Source organism: Alosa pseudoharengus, unplaced genomic scaffold (assembly GCF_046254945.1).
Source record: "Alosa pseudoharengus isolate Yale_2024_CS ecotype anadromous, Long Island Sound unplaced genomic scaffold, YU_APseudo_1.1 YU_APseudo_1.1_scf_11, whole genome shotgun sequence".
Lineage (NCBI taxonomy): Eukaryota > Metazoa > Chordata > Actinopteri > Clupeiformes > Clupeidae > Alosa > Alosa pseudoharengus.
In genome coordinates, this window is record NW_027468576.1 from 13,010,984 (window position 1) to 13,035,276 (window position 24,293).

Sequence of the window (24,293 nt, forward strand, 5' to 3'; positions counted from 1 at the left end):
ATAATATTTGCAAAGTCTATGAATAGCCATATTGGATGATACCAAAATGCTAATATTTTAATTCATTTAATATGTTACTTGCGAATAGGTTGACAACGCTACAACGTCCAGTAGGTTATTAGCCCAATTACGCCATTATAATCATGGCTATCTCTCTTTACCAGTTGCCACTTATGTCTGTCCTCTTCAAAAAAAATTGGAAGCATGGCACATTTGGCAGCATTTCCCTCCAATACTTTTCGTCTTTTTTACCTGGCCTTTTCAGTCCCTCATGGACTTCCTCATGGACATCCCTACCATCCATCCTCCCTGACGCTTATCACTGCGGTAGGGCCGGCCCGGCTGGTATCTGAGAAAACTTTTTAGGAAAGACGGGCTATATGGACCCAACCAATTGACTCTTCTTGGGAGGGGAGAACAACCTATGCAGAGGCTGCGGTGTTAGGCATAGAATGCGAACGTGTGTAGCCAACTTTAAGAGAAGATAGATTAACGTCTCCCGATTACCCACTCCGGGCCTGTATATATTCCTGAAATAAACATGAGTCATTGCAAAAGCAGGAGACCACATAGGATAGATAGATAGATCACGTCTGATTTTTGTCTTGTGTCTATACGTTGCAACTCCATTTGTGAAAATATAAATTCATGGAATAAGACTCATGCAGTATGGGTCACATCGCTGTTCAGATATGTTGTAATGTGTTCACACATTCAAGCAGCTCTCTCTTTGTCTTTGTTGTTTGATTGTGAGCTTTTTTAAAACGTAATGAAAGCCTAAGCCTTCTCATTAGAAAAGATAATCTGTATTGTAACAGTAATACAGTAATTAACCTTGATATCTCACACTATGCTGTGTTGGCTCCTTGAGTTTGAGCATTGGGCATAGAAAGTTCTTTGAAAAGTCCTTGAATTCCATGTTTAAGAAGGCCTGGGAGAGCTGAACTAACCTAACATGGATTGTCTTCTTAAAGGTCTGTATGATGTCAGCAAAAGCAAACAGCCACAGACGGCACAAGCGAGAATGGATCATAGCACCCACAAAATTGGAGGAGAATGTTGACTACACAAAACGAGAGTACATTGCCAAGGTTTGTTTTATGTGACAACCTGAGTCCTTGCACTTTAACAACAATCCATACCAAAAAGATATGGTCTTTTTAACAGGCCCCAGGGCAATACACTTATTTTGTTCTTGGGCTTATATGCAAATATGAAATACAGGTCCAACAGGTTAAACTGTAAGCTCTTTTTATGAGTGTGTTATCACTAAAATATGCAGTCCTCAAAACGGTTAAAAGGTACTGACATTTAAGCTCATCACCACTTACTGCACACAAGGGCAACAACTTGTTTACAGTTGGTTTTATGGCTCTGTCCATGCCACTTGTTTCCCATTTACAGAGCAAGGACCAACACTGTATAGTCCTGGTTATTTAACACCTTAAACACACATACATACAAACACACACAAACAAACAAACACTGGACTGACAACTGGAGAGATATGATGAGTTGTCCTTCATTTGACAAAAGTGTAATTGATTATGAATAAGGCCTGAATCTCTAAATTCATAATGTTGTTTTTGTTTGATTAATTAGATTCGCTCAGACCTTGATGAGGAGAAAAGAGTGAAATACAGCCTGAATGGACCAGGAGCAAGCGGGCCTCCTGTCAACCGCTTTATCATTGACCCTGACACTGGCTTTGTCAAAGTCACTGAAATTTTGGACAGAGAGGAAATCCATCAGTATAATGTGAGTCTCTCTCCAAGTCTTGAAAACAACACAGTGTAATAGTCTGAAGCGTTGGTGTAGGCTACAGAATCTGCATTTCACCTAAATGCTTACACATAAAACATGTTCTGGCAGCTGAACCTTGAAATGAGCTTGCTACTTCACATAGTAATACCAGAGCCCGTCTACGGAGAGCCTTGCCACTCCGTATTAAGTCCCATTGTACCGAATTTTGGATGCATTTCCACCAGAGTTCCACTGGGGGCGATCGCCATGAGTGCAGAATGAATGGGAGTCAATGGAGCTAGACGGCTAAAATTGTCTCTTTCACCTGATTGTTGTTGACAAATCTCAGATTTGATTGTAGTTTGTATAACTTCAACATGGGTTATAGGTCAAAAGTTGAATGAACGAGTACTTATGTCTTTTTGATTTCTTACAGGTTGGGTCGCGCTAGCATTGTGCTAATGAATGACGTCATTGACACATTTGAAAGGCTTTTAAGAACAATTAAGTGACTTTAAAAAATATAATACTCAACCAAGTGTATTTTCTTTGCCTCCCCTTTCGAATACAATACTCAAACTAGATGTACCGCAGAGCGGTACAAAATATGACCGCCGCCCAGTCAGCACATTTTTTCCACAAAAAGAAATCACGCTGAAAGGCCTATATGATTCTAACTGTATCACTAAATTGCATTATCCACACTCAATTCTTGGTATCTGCTAGACAACAAGTACCAAAACATGATTAGTTCATAGATTTCACATGTAAAATTAATTTTATACAACCCCACCTCCATCTTGCCTGTTCATAATTCTGAGAAATTCTTGATTGTTTGTGTTATGTTTATGTTATGTGTGTGTGTGTGTGTGTGTGAGTGTGTGTGTGTGTGTGGGTGTGTGTGTGTGTGTGTGTGCGTGCTTGTGTGTGTGCCTGCGTATGTGCCTGTGCATGCAAGCGTACATATGTCTACTGTGTGAGTATGTGTCATACGTATGATTACTGTGAATGTGTGTGTGTGTATCTGTTTGTGCACATGTGTGCACATGAAATGGGTTAACATGACCCCTGGAGGCAAACATACGGAAAAAAATGGTCATCCTAGGCCCTACAGTTCTCAAGATATTCACAGAGAACTTTGTCTGCCCTACCCTCCTTTCGGGGGGTCCAGTCCAGCGGGGGGGCTACAGATCAAAACGAAAAATGACGGTTCCATGCTATCCATGTGGGGGTACATGCCCACCAAGTTTTGTGTACCCCGGTCTTTCAGTGTCCCGGGAATCCTTGTTGGTGTACGTCACTAAATGAACACATAAATTATTTTATTGTAAGGCCCCCCATGAACGAAAGTACACAAAACTTGGCATGCATTCGGAGGGTGTCATAATGATCCTACACTTTTAATTTCGTGCAGTTTTGACCTTGACAGCCAGAGATATTGTGATGAAAACACCTAATTTTTTGCTTTTTAATTTTTAACTAGGTGGCGCTATACATGAAATAAGTGGTAATGGGATGGGTTGACATGCCCCCTTAAGACCAACATACATAAAAAAGGTGGACCTCCTAGGCCCTACGGTTCTCGATATTCACAGAAAACTGTGTCTGCCCTACCCTCCTTTCGGGGGGTCCAGTCCAGCGGGGGGGCTACAGATCAAAACGAAAAACGATGGTTCCATGCTATCCATGTGGGGTTACATGCCCACCAAGTTTCGTGTACCCCGGTCTTTCAGTGTCCCGGGACTCATTGACAGAAGTTTGGGCATGCGAAAAAAAAAAAAAAAAAAAAAAAAAATTCTGACTAAACCTATATGACCGCCGCTTCGCTGCGCGGCGGTCATAATTATTACCTGAATAATTTACTACTCAAATTATTACTTGAAAAAAAATTATATCCCGAGAAAAGTGGATTTTGAGGGGTACAGCTCCATAGACCTCCATGCATTCTGCACTCGTGGACGAGCGCCCTCATGTGGAACCACAGAAGGAACTGCAACCAGTTTAGAAACCGGAAGTTTTCCGAGAGTGGCAGTTCTCCCCTTATTAGACATTCTCTGGTAATACGCTGCATATGGTAGGTCCCCTCCCATTCTCATTCACATTTTAGTTCTTGACTGCCCCCTTGAGGCACAAATTGGAGTAATGTGAATGAGATGGTAGACAGGTCTCTATATATTTGTTTGTGTGAGTTTGTATATAAAGCAACATCAGGCACCAACAATCATCAACAAAAATCAATTTAAAAAAAGCTGTTTCCTCAAACAGCTTACTGGAATTGCCACGTTCCTTGGTGGCGCTGAGGCAGAGGAAGCCATTGAGCTTACTGTCATTGTCGTTGACCAAAATGACAACCCTCCAAAGTTCGAAATCCAGAGCGGCACTGTCAGAGAATGCAGCACAGTCGGTATGGAAACGGTCTGGTCTATTTGAAAACCAGAGACTCTTGAGTATCTCCTCTGTTCTCAAAGATGTAATATGTAGAATCTGTTTTTTGGAATGCTGCATTATTCCTGATAAAACAGGGCGTAGGTGCATATGACATCACATCAAAATGGTAATTTCTTAACATTCAGTTGCTATTTTGAGTCAATATTTGAATATTTTCAGGAAAAAATCTAATTTGTTAAACCATTTCATGTTTACAAATGTACTGTAAACATGTTTGTTGTAAAATTAATTCTGTTCCACTTGACAGAATGGTCCTCTTCAATCTGTGTGCTAGCAGTCTCTGTTTCGAGATGCTTTTTCTCTTTTGACTCAATTGTGTTTTACTAGGAACTGTTATAATGAATGTGACCGCCCACGACGAAGACCTGAAAGGGACAGTTAATTCAAAAATCGCCTACAGCATCATCAAGCAAGAGCCTCCAGGTTCTGGAATGCTGTTTTCCATCAACAGGGACACAGGACAGCTATTTGTGAAAGAGCCAACTCTGGACCGTGAGGTGAGGCTGGCTCAGCATTCTGCATGGTTTTTCACTGATTATCTCTGGCTCACCCTGGCACTGTGGTGTACGGAGAGATTGTTGCTCATTAAAGCGATGGTTTGGAGTAATTTCACCCTAGGGTCCTTTGCACCATGACCCCGAGGCTTTTCCCAAATTACGGAAGAAACATCGACGCAGCGGTATGTAGCAGATAATCAGGCAAGTCTTATTTAAATAAACTCCTGCTGCACTTACAAACTTTCTAATGCGTCGTTATTGGACTAAAGGTCATAGTTGTACTACTGCAGAAGTTTCATACCATTCAGGGCATTATTAGTGGGGTAATTTAGATAAAAGATAAAAGTTGGTTCCATCACGACTGCAGAACGTCATTCGTTTTTGACAGCGCTACTCGACCAGGGTTCGACCAAGGAAAAAAAGGTTCTGGGAGGGTGTTTGGCTCGGGGTCATGGTGCAAAGGACCCTAGGGTGAAATTACTCCGAACCATCGTTTAAGACTACTGCAAAGCTTCAACACTGTCCCTGTCCCCAACCACAACAAACCTATTCACTCACTTTTATTTGAAAATGATGATTGTTCAACCAACATAATTGTCAAAAAGTAGCTTTCTTTAACACAGAATCCCCACCGCTTGCAAACCAGAGTCTTCAGTCAAGCAATTTTTTGTGCAGTTTAGAGTGTAGTTCAAAAAACATGATAAAAACATTATGTTAACAACATTCTATCCACTAGACCCACGATTACTATGAACTGACTGTCCAAGGAGTGGATATGGATGGGGCTCCAAATGGAAACACTGCAACTGGTACAGTGAAGATTACTCTACAAGATATCAACGACAACGTCCCTACTCTCGAGAAGGAGGAGGTGTGGTAAAATTAGACTGTTACCCTTTGGCTTGTAATAGAGATACTGTATATAGAAACTGAAATGGGAACTTGCATATCTCTGACACTATTTAATTGGGTGCAGAGGTATTAGAATATATAATATGTATACAACCAACAGACTGTCACTGTTGCCAAAATCATCGACTTAACCGTAGTTTATGACTACTATGATATTTCAAATTTCCTTTCAGTCAAATATTATACACGTGGGAGATTTATGACATAATTCAGAGCTGATGTTTTCTTTTTTGTTTACGTTCATGGCGGTACCCCACAGGTGTTCCGAATTTAAGCACAGATAGCTACAACATGTCCTGATCAACACTTCATATTATTACTCTGTGGACAAATGCTTAAAGACATGCAATATTGCCCTTTTCTCCAGTACGCTGGCAATGTGGACGAAGGAGCTGTGGACGTGGTGGTGATGAGAATCAAAGCTCTCGATGTGGATTTAAAGGACAGTGATAACTGGCTGACTATTTTCAATATTGTTTCTGGGAATGAAGGAGATCTTTTCACAATCCACACAGATCCAAAGACCAATGAAGGTATCCTGAAGCTGGTTAAGGTAGGTTTACAGTGGTTCTCTCCACATCGGTTTTAGTAGGCTTCAGTACCTGTGTGTTTATAATTATCAGATACTTTTCACCTTATTCCCACCTTCTCAATATGTCACCTTTTATTTTGTGTTAAGCCTGTGGACTATGAGAAGATCAAAAAGCTGAATCTTGAATTGGAGCTGAAGAATGTCGCTCCATTTGTCAATGGCACAGCCTTGGCTCTTGGATTGGGATTTGAGTGGCCAGATCAGGAATTAGAGGCAGAACCTGGCCCTGGTGCTGCAGTTCCTATTGCCATTGATGTTGGTGGAGGTGGTGGTGGTGGAGGTGGTGGAGGGGGTGGTGGTGGTGGAGGTGGTGGTGGCGGAGGTGGTGGTGGCGGTGGAGGTGGCAATCCTGTCTCCCCTGATGGTAAACCTGTTAAGCCAGGTACCAAACCAGGAGGGCAGCCAGGTACCAAACCTGGAGGGAAGCCAGGGCCCAAACCTGGAGGGAAGCCAGGGCCCAAGCCATCCAAACCAGGGAAAAAGCCTGGTAAAAGTTATCCTATTTCAATTGCGGTCAAAAACATGCCTGATGGACCTAGTTTTGAACCGGGGGTAAAAGACGTGCCACTGTCAGAAAACCCAGAAGAGATTGAACTTCACTCAGTCATAGCTGTGTACCCAGCAGTGGATGGGGATACTGGAGAAGACCTAGATGATGTCAAGTAAGTGTCAGAAAGAATACTTCAGTATTAGAAAAGAATCATCATGCATAATGACATTCCCCATAATTATTAAATTATACTCATTCCTAAAACAATTGAATACCGGTAATTAAACAACTCAATCATTAAACATTTTTTTAACTGTACAGTGTTCTTTTTCTGTGTCAATTGACTAAATGTGTAGGTATGCTAAAGGATTTGACCCTGACAACTGGTTGACCATTGATGAAGACACCGCAGAGATCAGACTGAACAAGATGCCAGATCGAGAATCTCCATTCCTAAAGAATGGCACATACTATGCTGAGGTCCTCTGTCTATCCCAAGGTGACTATGAGACCTCAGAAGCCTCACTCATGCTCTATCAGTTTACATTTATTGACATTTACATTTATTCATTTAGCAGATGCTTTTATCCAAAGCGACTTACATCAATTATACTACAAGGGCCGTTCTCCCCAGAGCAATTCAGGGTTAAGTGTCTTGCTCAAGGGCACAACGGTGGAAGCTGAGAATTAAACCCACAACTTTTTTGGCTACTGCATGCTAACCCAGCTCCTTAGCCACTATGCTACCACTACCCACACTCTACAGAGATTAGTCATCATGTTGTTGGATGCCTGAATTGATTTTCTTTACTGTCTGAAAAACATATAAAGTATGGCAATTTCATTTTCAGTTGGGTTTTTCGATTGACTTCATGATTAACTCTTAATGTTTCACACAGATGGATCAGGAAGAACAGCCACTGGAACCATTGCCATTAATGTGCAGGATTCAAATGACAACTGCCCGAAACTGACGAGCACATACCAGAATATCTGCACAGATTCTAAAGTTGTGTACATGTCTGCCATTGATGAAGATTTCAGCCCCAATGGAGAACCACTTCACTTCTCCATCATTTCAGAGCAGACCACAGGACCATGGGAGACGGAGAAGCTCAATGGTAAGGGGCATTTCAAATCCTTTACAAAAGTTCTTACAAGCATACTGTATCTTAATAAAGCATATCTGAGGTGACACTTTTAGTCATTAGAAATCATAGCCGGTCATGAAGACGTTTTAGAGACTACCAGAGGTGCGACAAAGTCATTGTTGGCCAGGCAGTGAGTCTTAATTTCTAATGTTAAAGCACTGAGTCAAGTATCAAGACAAGAGATACGAGCCCTAAGCGATGTGACCAAGCCCACATCTGTTCGAGGTTTCTTGTGATGGCTGTTCTTCTGATGGTTCCCCCTTAAAGGTACATTTCACAGGAAGTCAAATAGTTTGTGTTTATGTTTATATTTAAATTTATTAGCGGATGCTTTTGTCCAAAACAGCGTAGATTATATTTGAACCAAGGACCAAACGAAAAGTGCTTGATTTAAGGTGATTTCAATTATTATTGGTGCTGCATTCATCAAATACGTTTGAACAGACTTGCAAGCCTGCTTTTTTTGAGATGACTAAGCTGTGATCAAATGGCCAACCTGTAGACATGTCTGTGTTCCCTGGCATTTGGCAGGCACAGCAGTGGCCCTGCATTCGGTGGAGCCCTTGTGGCCAGGAGTCTACACAATCACAGTGGAGGTAACCGATGCTCAGGGTCTGTCCTGCCCAGACAAGCAGACGCTGGAGCTGGAGGTCTGCACTTGCACAGATGGATATGGCTGCAGTCTCAGAGGATATGGGGGTGCAGATGGCTCCTCCCCCAGTTCTGTCAGTTTTGGAGCACCAGCTATTGGTGTTGTGTTGGCAGGACTGGCCGTCTTATTGGGTGAGTCAATACACACAGATACATGTTGAAGGAACACGACAACATTTTAGGGAATTAGCTTATTCCATAGTTAGATAAGATGATACATACCCTTCTCATCTCGAACCAACTAGCCTATAGCTCCCAAAACATACAAAATAACTCCAACATTTTCCTATTAACATATTGTAACTACTATAATTACAATGTGTAGAAATACTGAGGCAAAATTAATATATATATATATATATATATATATATATAATATATAAATGTATTATAAATACAATCCTTCTGAAATCCGAAAAGAAGTTTATGGAAATGTACTGTTGGTCTACTTATTTTGAACTAAGTATATGTATAGCTTACTTTCGGTGTACTGATCAGAGACACACTAAATTGAATAATACTTGGCTTATACTGGTAAGTATACATAATGGTTTAAGTATATTTAACCTATACTTGGTACTTATACTTAAATATACGTAATATACTTACCGGTATACTGATGGAAAAGTCTTATATATATATATATATATATATATATATATATATATATATATGGCGAGAGACTGCTCTTTGAGAGGCTGCACAACAGATTCTCCTTTAAATTAATTTAACCAGACGTGACAATACAATGAATCCTTGCGATACTGGTTTGGAGGAGCTGGTAGGGGTGCAGTTGGTAAGTGTTGGTAACTTAACAGTCTCATGTAATAAACTCTGGGTTCACTAACTACGTTGTTGGTGCTTCGTTTTATGTGTAGGTACCCTGAGCAATATTACTGGTAAAAATGCTATTTGGGAAGCGTTTGCTCACTGCCCTTAGCTAATCCACTGTTTAGGATTTGGGGCTATAGCGTATACCGGGGCAAGCTCTGTAGTGGTTGATCAATAAAGGTGCTGTCTCCACAGCTTATTTGATATGTTTTAATGCAGAAAAACACCCTGGGGTCAATTTTCGCCAGAGTTACACTTAACCCTAAAAGTACTCCCGATGTGCTGGTTGGCGGCTTGCATGGGGGCCTATGCCATTGGTGTGTGTGTGTGTGCGTGCGTGTGTGTGTATGTGTGTGTAACATAAATGCAGTATAAATAAGCAATATAAATGTTGTTTATTAGTAAACATTTGTAGTGCACTAAAGGTTTACTACTTGTACACCTTAAAAATACTTAACAGAACTAAAATGTGTGCTAGAAGTATATAAATAGTATCCTCACTAGTTTACTTACTGTGTATACATACAAAATGGCTGTGTCTCATATTTTACATTGGTACATGTTGGTTCCAATGACCTATGCTAAACTACCGTAAAACTTCAAATAATAGCCGAGTCCCAAAGAGACGCCTGTCTCTTTTAAACGCCTGGCGAGTCTACAGGTACGCCTGGCGAGGCTCCAGTAGAGGCCTGGTCTTTTTTTTAGTTTCGGGTTGTATTTAAACTTCTAAAACCGATGGTAAGCTTGCAACAAAACCAGAAGGGTTTGTGAACGTTATTCTTTTTTCTAAATGGCATTGGCGATAAAAAGAAAGAAGTCAGAAAAGGAATTTACCTTAGACTAGGCTATATCAGAGCCCGTCTACGGACATTCTCTGGCTATATACTGAAATAGGTTAATGATGCGCTTCTATGGGACTGGTGTGTGCGCGCACAGTTTTTATTTTATTGAGTCGGAAAGGCAAGTGCTGCGCATAGTTGCAGTGGAATGTGGCTGCCCAGGGCATTATAAAACTTCTCACTCTTAGACCTACTCATACACGGCGCTGAAATGGTGTATTTAGCTGACTAAATTCGAATCATATGCAGGGGAGAAATCGTCGGACATCCATGATTATTTTGTTTTTCAGCACACCTGGTCAAAAATATGTTCCCGCGCACCTGGAAGTAGGCTATGATTTGAAATGTAGACTGTTGTCAAATTTGGCAAATACAAAACGGGAGAAACTATATGGTTCATGCTCTCTCATGCTGTTTTATTCGCATAGGCTATTTGCTAGTGACAAAATATGAGCTTTCAGTGTGATACGATCTCTTTGTAAATTACGTTTAATTAAAACGTGTTTCATCTGTTCTGGCTATCCCCATTTGGATCTTACTGTATCTCACTCAATGAACAACATCTCAACACTAAATGAATGATGATCTGTAATTGTCATCAGATAGCCTAGTCATATAGGTAGACATTCAGTGTGTTTGAAATAATTAATTCGATAATATTTTTCATCTTTGGAGAGGAAACGTTTTGTGTAAAGGGAATTAAAGGCCTGTCTCATATAGACGCCTGTCTATAATACTAGCCTGTGCAGTTTGGCGATTTGGGAAAATAAAAGCCGGGCTATTATTTGGAGTTTTACGGTAGGTTAATAGTGAGTGTGTCAGACTGAGTTACTGCAAACACAGAGACAAGAAGGGTGTATCATCTTATCTAACTCTGGGAGAGACTGAGAATAACTTAATTTCCAAATATGTTGGTGTGTTCCTTTAATCACAAACCCACACAGAGTTAAAGCTCTAGCTATGCACAGTGTGCCTTTTAAGGTTTGACAGTGAAGTCTCAGCCACCACTAAACTCAAAGTATCTCGTGACACTCAAAACCTGATGGTTAGGCAAATCTTGGTGACTATTCAAATTCATTTTTAAATCTCTTTGTCCTCTCTGTTTCTGTGTGCTGTTGTGGTGTTGTGTGTGTTAAGTGGTCCCCCTACTGCTGCTGTTCTGCCAGTGTGGATCTGTAGCTGGCATGGCTGACCGTTTCATGGACTTGCCTTTTGATGTTAAAGAGTACCTGATCCCATATCACACTGAGGGCAAGGGTGAAGACAAGGTAATGCATCTATGTATCCCCAACAGTTAGGTCCAGTTGAACAATTTATTAATTTAGAATTGGACAAGCTGCATTCCCAGAGTGGGGATATCCTAGCCTGGGAATACACATACGAACCTTTGGCAAATTTGGAATTTGCTCTGCAGGTCTGTCTGGCCAAGAGGCTGTTGAAGCCCATTTCCAATATCTCTAAAACACTGGCACGCAAATACAATTGCTAAATAATACGGCATGGACGTATATTTCTTTGGAATTGAGTAAACACCTACATTTAAAACCTTTGTTCACAACATTGCTGCACTTCTGAAATTATTTGGTAAGAGTTTAATGCACCAATTTAAGTTTAATTTCACTGCTAGTTACGCCCTGCTGGAAGTCGTAAGTCAGTGATCCTTTGACAGACCCACTCTCAATCTTAATTGAGAAGGATCTGGTGTCAACGAAGCTAGGGATATCCTAGATTCTTTACCGCTAGTAATTACTCCACGCATGAATTATCTCACACTAACATTCCATTTATGGAGACAAGGAGAGAAGGTTAATGAAGTAGATTAACATATAACATGAAGACAGCCGAATGTACTAGCCTCTCACCCAACTTTGTTACAGTGACAATGTTCATTGCTTGGCACCACCAGACACCATAAATTCACACTAGAGTTACTGTATTTTGGGGGGGGAGACCTATGGCCAAATCACTGCCGTGGGGATATCCTTTACCGACACTCTCACTCGTACCATATTGCTTACTGTATTTCCTAAGTATTAACCAAGGTTTACACATTTTGATGTTTGATTTTGCAAACATTTCTTCAGCTATGAGGTAGCTACACAAGGATGGGCTATACATGGGAATATGTTTATTTTCTTCATTCTTCTTTATGATTCTGATTCTGATATAAAAATCTGATTCTGGTTCACTGGGCTGTTGGGCACTGTGGTTAATACATAGTTTAGTTTCTTTTTAATTTGCATAAAACACTTGACACGATCGTCAAGAATGCAATACAGTATATTTGTTTTGTTTGTCTCTTTGCTTTTAGGAGGTCCCTACCTGCCTGCTGCCAGTTACTATAAAAGAGGCAGCACCTGTGGCCCTCAGTTCTGCAATGGAGCAGCAAACCACTCAAATGTCCAGCAGCACCTACAGCCAGATGATGCAGATGAGCCAGTTTGCGCCAAGCCAACATGTGGAGATGGACATGAGGAGCATGGCGGAGTATGAAGCCATAGGCCAGGCTAACACGCTCATTGCTCACCAGAGAGGCTCAACGTACCACGCCGTCACATGGCAGGAGAGCAGGCAGGCAGGCTTGGCAGACCTCTATGAAGATATTGCTCTACCTGATGGTTTACTGATGGAGTACTTCACCCAGGTGAGAGGCAGAGACTGGGAACGTCAGTGCCAGGTGGTTGCCGGTCTCACAGTCCATAATGAACGCATTATGTATGTATAGCAGGTAGTACTTCTGTATGTACAGTAGGCAGTATGCAAGTAGTACTTATTGCTGCACGAATATGTCCTAGTTACACTGTGCCTTGATTGTCCCTTTTTGTAAGTCGCTTTGGATAAAAGCATCAGCTAAATGAAGAAATAAATGTAAATGTAAATGTGGGTGACAGAAAATTAGATGAGGGACAGGAAGAAGCCTATGAGATCCATAGTGTCTGTTCTTGGAGGTTTGTTGCCTCACAAACCACCATACAAATCGTCTATCTGTAATCTGTAACTCAGCTTCATCTTAATGTTGCTTCAACTCAACTCTTTACCACCTTTTGTGACAATTTCCTCTAGAATGCTACTTGACCTTTCTTTATCCTCACTATTTACACAAACCTACTTGATCTTCCTTCATTTTCAATATTTACACTGGTACTGATAGGATAGTCAGTGTGCCACTCAGCAGTGTGAGAGATACAGCTGGATTGAATAAAAAAAAGCCTTGGCCAGGAGATCCCTCTTTTTAAGAAGTTACAGTTTTAGTTTTGTCTTATGTAAATGGAACACATGACAAGGGTGTCTTTGTTTGTGTTACAGAAGTCAGCATGCATAGCTGTGCAGGTTCCTCAGAAGGACACGTTGCTGGATTATGGCTACGAGGGGCAGGGATCACCTGCTGGCTCTGTGGGCTGCAGCAGCCTCCTGGGGTCTGATGATGACCTTCAGTTCCTGGATGACCTGGGGTCAGAGTTCTCCACCCTGGCCCAGATCTGCAAGCCACCAAAACTGATTCTGGAACAAAGTGAGACGTCGCTGCAAGCAAAAACAGAGCGAGAAAGTTCTATGTCTGTCAGCACTGTGAAGGTTTCCGAGGCTGTTCCTCCTCCTTCTCCTGTCCACACTGAACCCACAGAGATCTGCAGGACCATCAGCAACTCCTCTACTCTTCCCAGGATTCAATTGTGTGAAGCCGTTGCCGTGCCGACCCAGACTGTGCTGGTGCAGCAGCAGCAGCCCCTGTACTACATGGTGGAGCCGCAGCAGGTCCAGAGCACAGTGCTGCTGGCTGAGAGGCCCCAAGTGGGTCTGGGTCAGGGAATGATCCTGGTCAACGGGAGTCAGACAGTTACAGAAGGGATGCTGCTGCAGGGGGGAGGCCTGGTGCAGGGAGCCCAGGGGCTGGTGATGGCCCAGGGTGGTCAGGTATTGGTGTTACAGCAGGACGGGCACGTTCAGGGTGGTCAGGGTTTGGTGTTACAGCAGGGTGGGCACGTTCAGGGTGGTCAGGGTTTGGTGTTACAGCAGGGTGGGCACATTCAGGGTGGTCAGGGTTTGGTGTTACAGCAGGGTGGGCATGTTCAGGGTGAACAGGGTTTGGTGTTACAGCAGGGTGGGCACATTCAGGGTGGTCAAGGTTTGGTGTTACAGCAGGGTGGGCACGTTCAGGGTGGTCAGGGTTTGGTGTTACAGCAGGGTGGGCACGTTCAGGGTGGTCATGGTTTGGTGTTACAGCAGGGTGGGCATGTTCAGGGTGGTCAGGGTTTGGTGTTACAGCAGGGTGGGCATGTTCAGGGTGGTCAGGGTTTGGTGTTGCAGCAGGAAGGCCACGTTCAGGGGGCACAGGGGGTGATCGTCCAGGGCTCAGGCACTGCACAGGCTAACTTGGGACAAGCAGAGAGTCTTGTAATACCCCAGTGGGGACGCTTTCAGGGCGCTCAAGGTCTGGTGCTGCAGCAGGGAGGACACGTTCAGGGAGCTCAGGGCCTGGTGCTGGTTGAGCAACATGTAGGGTCACTGCAAAGGGGTAGCGTCCTGGGGTCCCACAGTGACGAAATGCTACTTTGTGAGGAAATCATCAGCGGTCCCTCCAGTCCATCAGTCCACAGTCCATCCAGTGGTAGTCTGTTACGCGGCAGTAGATAGATAGATAGATAGATAGATAGATAGATAGATAGATAGATAGATAGATAGATAGATAGATAGATAGATACTTTATTGATCCCCAAGGGGAAATTCAAAAGTAGTTTCTTTTCAGGAAATTCAGTAGTGTCCTTGCCCATCCAAACTCTCTATCCCACTCACGCTGGGCCCTCCCCAATGAACAGCACCTCACAGTAACAACCAACAGCCAGGTGCAAAAGAGGAGCAACAGCTAAAGGGCTCAGCAAATAAGCGCTGTGAGTGAGTGCGCTGTCACTTTGCCACGCACATCAGAGCACATATGTTTAACTGGCAAGCATTGGATAAACAATGGATGCCAACAAAATAGAATGGAATCGTAATCTAAATGGTGGCAAAGTGCAACGCTGGTATTGCTCTCGCTGGTGTCTTAATGCTACAGAGTGAAGTCTCTGTTTATGAAAGATCATGACTAGTTGTCTTGAGGAGACTTATTTATACTAAAGATTAGGGAGACAGACAAGTGAGGACTTTTGATGAGTTGAGCTGTCAGAGAGGAGGTGGTCTCTAGGACATATACCTGTAGCTTAATCTAGCTTTCCCCATGGTCACACAGCAAAGCAGAATATTCAGTCTGATGATGCCTCATTGGAAACTCGGTAATACTGATGCAAAAAAAAAAAATTGTAATAGTAGACAATGAAATACAACCCCATTTCCAAAAAAAGGTTTAAGATAAATGTGTATATTTTTCATAAAATAGCACAATTTGTCAGTTTCAACATGTTGTCTATGTTTTTTTTTTTTAACATAGAATGGGCATTTTACAGTGTCCCAACTTTTTTGGAAATGGGGTTGAATCACAAGGTCTTGAGAAGACCTGAAGTAGTTACTGTTATGGACAAATAAGGTATTAAAATAACCAAACAAGACATGTTAAGTAATACCTATTGACACAGAGCACACTAACAAGCCTATTGTCTGAGATTACATGTGTAACAGCGCAATCCAAGATATTTCTAAAGAAGAGGATACATTTGTTATGCTGTACATTTGAAGGTGAAGTGGTTGGTGTTTGGTGACAACAATATGATTTTGCCTTTTTAAACTAATTATACATAAAAATAATGGATCTATAAAATCATGTACAAAATATTACGATTGTTTGATGTATTTTAGAAGTCACATTTCATATAAATACGGGTAAATCAATGTTGTGTTGATTGTGTACTTGATTGATGTATTGATTGAGTGATCTGTTAAAATTCTTTACTCTCTGTACTGAGTAAATATTAAGAGCCAACTCCTGGCAGCGGCTGAGTACAGGGCCTACAATGATAGAGTGAGGTGGGAGAATTCAATTTAAATTTAAATTTAATATCACTTATAGAGCGCCAAAACATTACACATGTCTCATGGCGCTTTAAAGAGTGTTAAAATAAAATCAGAGAGAGCCCATGAGTGACAGGGGCGAGGAAAAACTCCCTAGAATTGGAGATACATATAGGAAGAAACTTTGAGCAGATCCACAACTCAAGGGCCTGACCCATCTGCCTAGGGTCAGTTACATGGCAGCAAGGTCTGTATACATGATAAGTGAGGTTAGTTGGGTGTAAAGAATAGAACATGGTGTTTAAAGCCACCTGAGGTATATGTTACAAAGAGGTGGGATGGTTACATATCCAGTATGATAATGCATGAATCCTATTTAGTGTCAGAGAGTTCAAATAGTTCCAGTGTTGGGAATTAATTGTCCATAGGGATTAGGAGTTGTCGTAGGACAAGTAGTGGGTCACTAGGCTGCGCGGGCCAGGAGTCCGGGTAAGGGGACAGCAGCAGGCGATGGTAGGGCAGTCACAGGGATGGGACTTCAGGTGAGATGAGGGTCAAACACAAGGATGGCTGATCACTGGTAATGGTTTGGAGGGAAGAAAGATATATAGAGTGAGTTAGTATTATTATAAGTCATGATGGTTATGGTTAAGTATATCACTATATAGTGTACTAAAGAGAGAAAAGGCAAGAGAGGAAGAGTTGAGAGAGAGAGGCAGAGAAGAGGGAGTTGAACAGCAAGACAGAGAGAAGAGGTAGGAAGGAGAGTTGAGAGAGAGATAGGGAGGGGGAGAGAAGAGGGGTTGTACGGCGTGACACATGAAAAGTCCATGACAGCGCTATGCTATAGCAGCATAGCTAAGGCATGGTGGGGGGTAGATACCTAGCGTTCATGGGCTTCGTAAAAACCTTTCTCCGAGTGAAAACATCATCATTTCGCGTCATTCACGTCACGTAATGTGTGAGTCAGAGGTCAGAAACTGGGGCTAGATTTTTAGAACAGAGTTGCCCAGTTAGGGGCTCGTCATCACTTTTGTTGTCACGTTGTAGCTCGTTTGTAGTCCATGTGGCCTTTCATGTCCAACAGTTTTAATGTGAACTTGGGAATTTGCCGTTTTTGTCACTTGAAAGCTGCATATCTTTCTTTCACGAGCGTCTTACACTATATTTTAAGCAAATACAGTTGTTTGTTTAGGATTAGTGAGTGTATGTTTTAACCTTTGTTGTGGCATCCGTGTTTGTCACACATTTCGACGGCAAAGCACATGAACACTTGCTGTCGGAAAAACAAAGTAGCCATGGGGGCGGTCCTTGTCATTCCGAGGTGCTCTGAATGCACCATCAGCACCAGTGCAGGTATGGTCAGTGACCACCATCGCACGCATGACTGGGGTGCCAGTCACACGACGACACAGCAGCGTGGTCCATTCCAAAAAACCCTGAGGTGGTTGAAGTTCCACACCGCACCATACCTAACTATGGGAAGCACTAAAGAGGTATGCGCAGTAGCAGAAAGCTCTGCCTCCTACAGAATGGGTGGAATGAATAGGCATGTATGGGCGAGAATGTGTGAGTGAACTTGTGAATGCATGAGTGTCAGGTAGTGGATGAGTGGGGGTTGGAATGGCTGAACGTGTCTGAGAATGTGTCTTATGGGAGAGGTTTTTGAGTCTCAAAGACCCTTCTCAATCTCAGATGTAGATAATTAAGTAATATGGCACAAGTGAGAGTGGTGTTGGTAAAGGATATCGCCACAGCTGTGATTTACAGCCATTTACATCTACAGTATTAATTTAGCAGACACTTTTATCCATAGGTCTCTATAAAAACTGCAGGGGGATCTTCAATAGAAAGCTAGCTTTGAATAGATGTTTTTTTTTCCCAAGGGGAGCAGACAACGCCCAATAAACCCCACCATTCTAAAGTTGGCAGTTCTTTAGTGTTTGTTGGGGCAGTGTGCAAGCACCAGCAAAGGAGTCTGTATCTGTTTTCAGTCTCTCAAGGGTACTTTTTCTGTTTGTCAGAAAAGTGCTCATCCCTGAAAGAATATCACAAAACATAACAGACATTGTGAGTGTTAAACAAACAACAAAAGCAATGTTTTACTCTGAGAGTTGCCCAACCAGAAATGACCACAGATACAGAGAGTTCATCAGCAGCAGAATTCCTGACATTCCTGGAGATCTCTGGGAAACTCACACCATGTGACCTGACAGAGATATGGCTTGGTAAGGAGTGCCCCCTACTGGGACAACGGTGATAGCATATATATAGTGTTGGATGCATTGACACTATCACCTGTATATATATTTTATATATATATATATATATATATGTATATATATTTTATATATATATATATATATATATATATACACACACACACACACACACACACACACACAGGTGATAGTGTCAATGCATCCAACACTACAAAGACGAAGGCAAGTTTTAAAAGCAAATACATTGCTGTGATCACAAACGTGACGTGTGTGTTCCCTTCAGACACACCTGTGTTCTCTTACAGACACACACATTTTTGATCAAACACCCATGAAACCCAATTGTTTTTTAAGCAGTGTTGCTGGGCAGCCACATAACCAGCTCCATGAAATGTTCTGATTGGATGATCATGAAAAGTTGTAGCCTGGCGGGCCATCCTATATCATTGAAATGTATAGTCTGGAATCGAATCATTCACCTGCTTAATCCAAGGGGCGGGCAGAGAATTGTCTTTCAAACTGCCTCTGGCCTGCAATAGGCCAGCGCTACGACCATATCCGTATCCGGTCGGCAAAACGGCAAATACATCCTTCTTCGAAAGGAATCACTTAAGTGCATTGTGTTGCTCTACTTTCAAAGAAAAGCACAAATCCAACTCCTCCAAAGTTGACGCCAACGCCGATTCAAACAACCGCTCTTCGTTCGCCATAGCCACCTTCCTTGTTGTTCACCGTCGCAGGATGTCGTTATCCTGTTAAGCCCGCCTTAAGACTCTCTAACGAAATAGAGCGCTGTGATTGGAGAACATCCACGGTGTTAAGCCAATAGAAATTCCTATGGTTCGATACTAGACGTACAGGCTGAGCAAATTAATTTGCCGCCGCTAGGGTGCGTCTAGATTTCTAGGCTAGAAAAGTTGCCTACTGATGGTTGAAGTTCTTTAGAAAAAATATATTGATCAATGGAACTTGCCAGAACCACAATATTTAGAATACTTGCCCAGCAACATTGCTCAAAAAATTTGCCTTGTGTATCATCAGCATAAGTGTGTCTGTTTGGACACAAAGTACATTCATGCCCTTTCACTATTCCTCCCATTCACAATACACACAATATTTAAGTCAAGTTCCTGCACAAACAGTCTAGCTGTACACCCCTGTGTTATCTACAAATGCCACCGCATCAAATATGAATGGCAAACATTCATGTTGTTGTTTGCATAGTAACACAGAGAAGGGATAAGATAACACAGAAGGGAAGACTAAAGGAAAGGAAGTGGTAGTGGTGGAGAACTAGAGCAAACACAGCCATGTGAGAGACCATAGGCTGACTATTAAAGGTTGGGTAGGCGGGGGCTGATTTATGGCCCATGGTATTTGGCTGGCTTTGCTGTGCCTCTGGAAAGGCTAGAAGAAAGGAGCAAAGGAGAGGAGAAAGGACAAGAGGTGGAAGGGGGGGGTCTGGAGCCATTGCAATGGGAGCAGAAGAGAAGAGGGAGGGGAGGAGTGCACAACGTGCTGAGCCGGTCAAAGTCTAGTAGTAGTATCAACACGTTCTGTGCCAGTCAGTCTCTCAGAGAGCACACACTGTTCTTGTGTCTTTTGTCTTCTCTCTGCTGCTGCCAGGTTCAGTGCCTAAGGCATGTGATTCAAACAAAACACACAAACACTTAGTCCCCCCCCACCAACACACACACACACACGTATGTAACACATAAGACAACAAAAACTCACATACATACCCATATATGTTCTCTCTTTAACTGTCACACACACACCCCTAATCCCCCCACCAACACACACACACACACGTATAACATAAGACAACAAAAACTGACATGCATACCCATACAAGTTATCTCACTCTCTCACACATACACAAGTTATCTCACTCTCTCACACATACACAAATGAATATGAAGTAGGCCTACTTTTCAAAAATATTAGACACGTTTGAACCGTTGCTGTAAAATGAGCATACTTTCAGAATGACATGAATATTTTTACTTATCAATCAACCACAAACAAAACACACCCAAAAGAATGTTTTGAAATTCATGGACAAACATGGGTACACTAATGCAAAAGGGAAAAATACATATACAGAATAACTGTGTTAAAACTAATTTCTACTCTCACGCCCTGCTCACGCTCCTGTTGCTATCCTGTCAGACAACTCAGTTATGATTATCAGTCAGCATGTGATGACAGTGGAGGTTTCAAAAGTCAACAACAGAGATAGAGAGATAGATGGAAAAGAGAAGGAGGGAAAGTGAAAGGAGAGAGAGGAGAGGAGGGAGGGAGAGAGAAAGGTAAAGAGAACGGAGGAGTGGGATGGGCCAGTGGGTGTGTGAGAGCGGCTGAAGAGGGTGTGTCACTGGGTGTCTGCAGAGAACACCCACCCCACACACATACAAATGTTTTTCACACTAGGGTGTGTTCATATGCAGCCCCTCCTGAAACCCCCCCCCCCCCAAAAAAAAACATACAGACACACAGAAGAGCAAAGAAACAACCAGAAAGCAGGGAAAGAGGGAGAGAGAGAGTTAGACACCTTTGCCCAGAGCTCTGCCTTAGGCTGCCATGGCTCCATGTGGGCTTGCTGGGATTTGCCGTCTCCTGCTGTTGAGCCTGAGCCTGACTGTGGTGAGTCCCTTCCTTCCATAACAGTGTGTCGGTGTTTTGTGGCAGAGAGAATGCGTGCAAGCTATGTGTTTTGTGCATATTTGTGAGTTGGTGAATTATGGCCTCCTGTCTGAACTGCACTGGCTTTTGCAGAGGAGACTTAGTAGACATCCTGGATTCACTTTCTTTACTTTGGGAAAGTTTCTGTGTCATCATGTGCATTCTAAGCAGTATGCTTTTCTGCACGTGGTCCACCATCTACAAACAGACATCTAATCTGAATTTCTGGCTCTGGTTACATGTGGTTAACCCCAGGGACACAAATGCACTTGCTGTTAGCCACTCATCCGTATGAACATTAACAGATGGTAGAATCAAAAAGGCTTTTGGTTTGGATGCCCTTTATATTATTTACAAAAACTGTAGGATAACAATGTGAGACGCTATTGGCACAACCTCCCAAGCAGTTCTTGCTTTAGCACCAGTTTTGTACATTCATCCAAACATATGATTTATGTTTGTTAAATATATGCTGCCTGCACACCATAATAATATATATATATATGATTAATATCTATGGCTAGAATAATAGCATATATGTTTAATATCTATTACAGGCCTGTGAAATATAGTAGCCATGTGTATAATGTCACTGAGGTGTGTGTGTGTGTGTGTGTATAAGAGGTTGTAAGTGACAGAGTGTGTGAGGGTTAGGCGCGAGTGTGGGAGATTGTGTTCTCACAATCTGCCTCAACTCTAACCCTGGTCTGCCAGGGAGATCAATGATAGCAGGAATGGCCTGCAGGCAGAAGTCATATCCCAACATACAGTCATAGCTGGCCCAGACTCAGTCACCAGTGGGGGGGGACTCCTCAGAGAGCAGGGGTCTATTGCTCTAAGCAAATGTAAAGCTTTTAAAGCTTTAAAAACCGTTTTACACAAATAGCACACATCTATGAATGGGGGTCTGTTTGACGCAAGATCTTTTCTAGTCTTTATGAATATTTTTTCCCATCACCATCAGCTTAATCAGTAAGAGATGAGTTAAAGAGTGGTCTTCAATTATTTAATTAAAATCTGGGCAACCCAGTCACATGCGTTTAATTTCCTCAATGTCTGATAAAAAAAAGAATTTTATTCTTTTTGTTGTTTCATTTGCTTGATATTGTTTTTTTCCCCGATGGATGTCCCTTTGGCATGTTGTTGAAGACTGTTGCGTATATAGGGAGACAACAGCTACAGCTAGCAGGCAGGTACAGTGCTACACTCTGGGGGCATGAACATGGGGGCTCATGAACATGCCCCCAGATTGTAGCTCTGTAGCTGCCTGGCTGCAGCAACCCAAGCTAGGTAGAACTGATTGTTTTCATTTTTTTAACAGTACTCTGTAACTTCGAGAAACAGAGATTTATGTGAAAAATTGCCGGAATACTCCTTTAAGTTGGTCGATGCCTGACAAAAAACCACCCGCACATATGGACAAATTGTTCCCTCTGCCTGTCTGCACCCATTTCCTGGAAGATTCATGACATGCCAACATTTTGTTGGCCGGCAAGCATGATGAACTGATGACTTCTGACGGAGAAAAGATTAATCACTAACCACCAACTCGCACACACACTTTACAGTAATTGGCTTGTTGTTTTGAAAATAACTGGCAAGTAGTATATTGGCTTCACTGAAAATGAGGACTACCCTCAATGAACCTCCAAGAATAAAAGTTGAATAAATGAATGAAAAAAAGTAGTGCACACTGTTTAAAGTTAGGCTACACCTGTCTGTTTATGCAGTTGAATCATGATCACAGAGCTCATGGATCAGTGACTTCTCCAAAGAAAATGGTGACAAGGCGAAAGTAAATAGGAACTGAATGTTTTGAGTTGGCAGAGGCTGGTGGGACTGCAACTTCAGCAGGTCCAGTCCAACAGCACTGTGATGTTATATATGTAAAGCCCATGCAGTATGTGTGAACACACTGTGGTTATTGTATTGTCCAGATACACTGACTGAGCACCGCATTCAGACAGGCAGACGAGGGTATTTATATATAGGCTACTGATGATGAGTCTGCCTTACGAAAACATGATCTTCTCTTCAGCACAAGTGCCAGTAATATTTCTGACAGCCGGTGAATCATTCTCTCTCAGTAAAGAAAGATTTCATCTTGAACTGTGACACAGGTACACACCAGCATAATATCACATGTCTGTAGGTATATACAACACATGCATTTGACCAACCACAGTAGAATCCAACATTACATAACTTTATTTTGAATTCATCCAATCTGATTTACACTACAATCTGGCTAACAGTACAGATTTTCTTTCTTTCACATGTGCAACATGGGTATAAAAACCTCATGATTGAGGCACTGTTGGGAAAGAAAAGGGACACACACACACAATCTCCACAAACATGTGAACACAGAAATACTAAATCAGCATTCCAGCATGAACACACACACACCTGGAACAGGTGTGGCCATGCTGAATCGAATGAAAACAAACGTGTACCTGCACTTTGCAGACAAGATTATCCTTGTTTTAACAAATCACTCAAGTACTATATACATATGGACAATATGCTCCATTAAAATGCATTATTGCAAAAAGCTCCCAAAATATATACTTTTAAAAGAACTTATTCAAGACCCATCTTGGACCAAAATAGTCTAAGAATTACTGCCTACTGGTGACAGACATTATAAATGACAAGCACATCTGTTTCACCCCTGAAGGTTTTCAGAGTAGAAGCAATAGCTGGGAAGAATGCCACACTCCGGCGGCAGAAGAGAGAATGGATCATCCCTCCAACCAAACTGATGGAGAATGTTGACCACACCCACAAAGAGTATATTGCGAAAGTAAGGACTCTTGAGCTAGAATTTGTATGGGGGCTTTCCTTTGTGAGGCAACCTGTCTGTGTTGTGACTTTGGTGCCTGTTACAATATATTTCAATTGCATACAATATTGAAAATGATCAATTTTGTCCCTGTGAATGTATAAATTAATTAGTCTACTACCTAGTCATTAGTCAACCATATATGAATGTCTGTATACACATGGGTGTTGGTTGCCAACATTGTTTGTGATCAGTTGAGACAACAGGGCCAAAACAACAATATCTCTATTGAAAACATCAGAACCACTAAACATCAGAACCATTAAAACTAAATTTTCACCAGATTCGCTCAGACTTGGACTCGAAAAACCGTGTTAAGTACAGCTTGTCTGGAATAGGGGCAGACCAACCACCAGTAAACCTCTTCATTGTAAACCAAGACACCGGCTATGTTACAGTCACAGGAATTCTGGACAGAGAAGAATATAAGCAGTTTGATGTAAGTTG

General features: G+C 42.1%; 2 protein-coding genes across 2 annotated transcripts in view; both read left to right on the forward strand.

Annotated features, from left to right (window-relative positions):
• Nucleotides 1-983: 983 nt before the first annotated feature.
• On the forward strand, nucleotides 984-14,786 carry LOC143117499 (desmoglein-2.1-like). The gene is made up of 14 exons (XM_076279246.1): nucleotides 984-1,091; nucleotides 1,603-1,758; nucleotides 4,009-4,147; nucleotides 4,519-4,688; nucleotides 5,425-5,559; nucleotides 5,968-6,153; nucleotides 6,280-6,421; nucleotides 6,575-6,854; nucleotides 7,039-7,181; nucleotides 7,582-7,803; nucleotides 8,365-8,616; nucleotides 11,292-11,422; nucleotides 12,466-12,798; nucleotides 13,461-14,786. Exons 1-14 carry the CDS (start codon nucleotides 984-986, stop codon nucleotides 14,784-14,786), a joined length of 3,723 nt encoding a protein of 1,240 aa, XP_076135361.1.
• A 6,038-nt stretch (nucleotides 14,787-20,824) lies between these two features.
• Nucleotides 20,825-24,293, forward strand: part of LOC143117500 (uncharacterized) — a 29,616-nt gene continuing 26,147 nt past the window's right edge. Inside the window, exons 1-3 of the mRNA XM_076279247.1 lie at nucleotides 20,825-20,962; nucleotides 23,682-23,807; nucleotides 24,130-24,285. Of these exons, the coding sequence (XP_076135362.1) occupies nucleotides 20,900-20,962; nucleotides 23,682-23,807; nucleotides 24,130-24,285 (345 nt within the window). The 5' untranslated portion in view covers nucleotides 20,825-20,899. The remainder of the gene's footprint in view (nucleotides 20,963-23,681; nucleotides 23,808-24,129; nucleotides 24,286-24,293) is intronic.

What these genes read in the sequence shown, in the direction of transcription:
- LOC143117499 (XM_076279246.1), top strand. Translation starts at nt 984, where the DNA reads ATGTCAGCAAAAGCAAACAGCCACAGACGGCACAAGCGAGAATGGATC. An exon ending in AGAGGCAGAACCTGGCCCTG is followed by an intron (nt 6,422 to 6,574) that starts GTGCTGCAGTTC and finishes CTGTTAAGCCAG; the next exon opens with GTACCAAACCAGGAGGGCAG. An exon ending in GGTCCTCTGTCTATCCCAAG is followed by an intron (nt 7,182 to 7,581) that starts GTGACTATGAGA and finishes TGTTTCACACAG; the next exon opens with ATGGATCAGGAAGAACAGCC.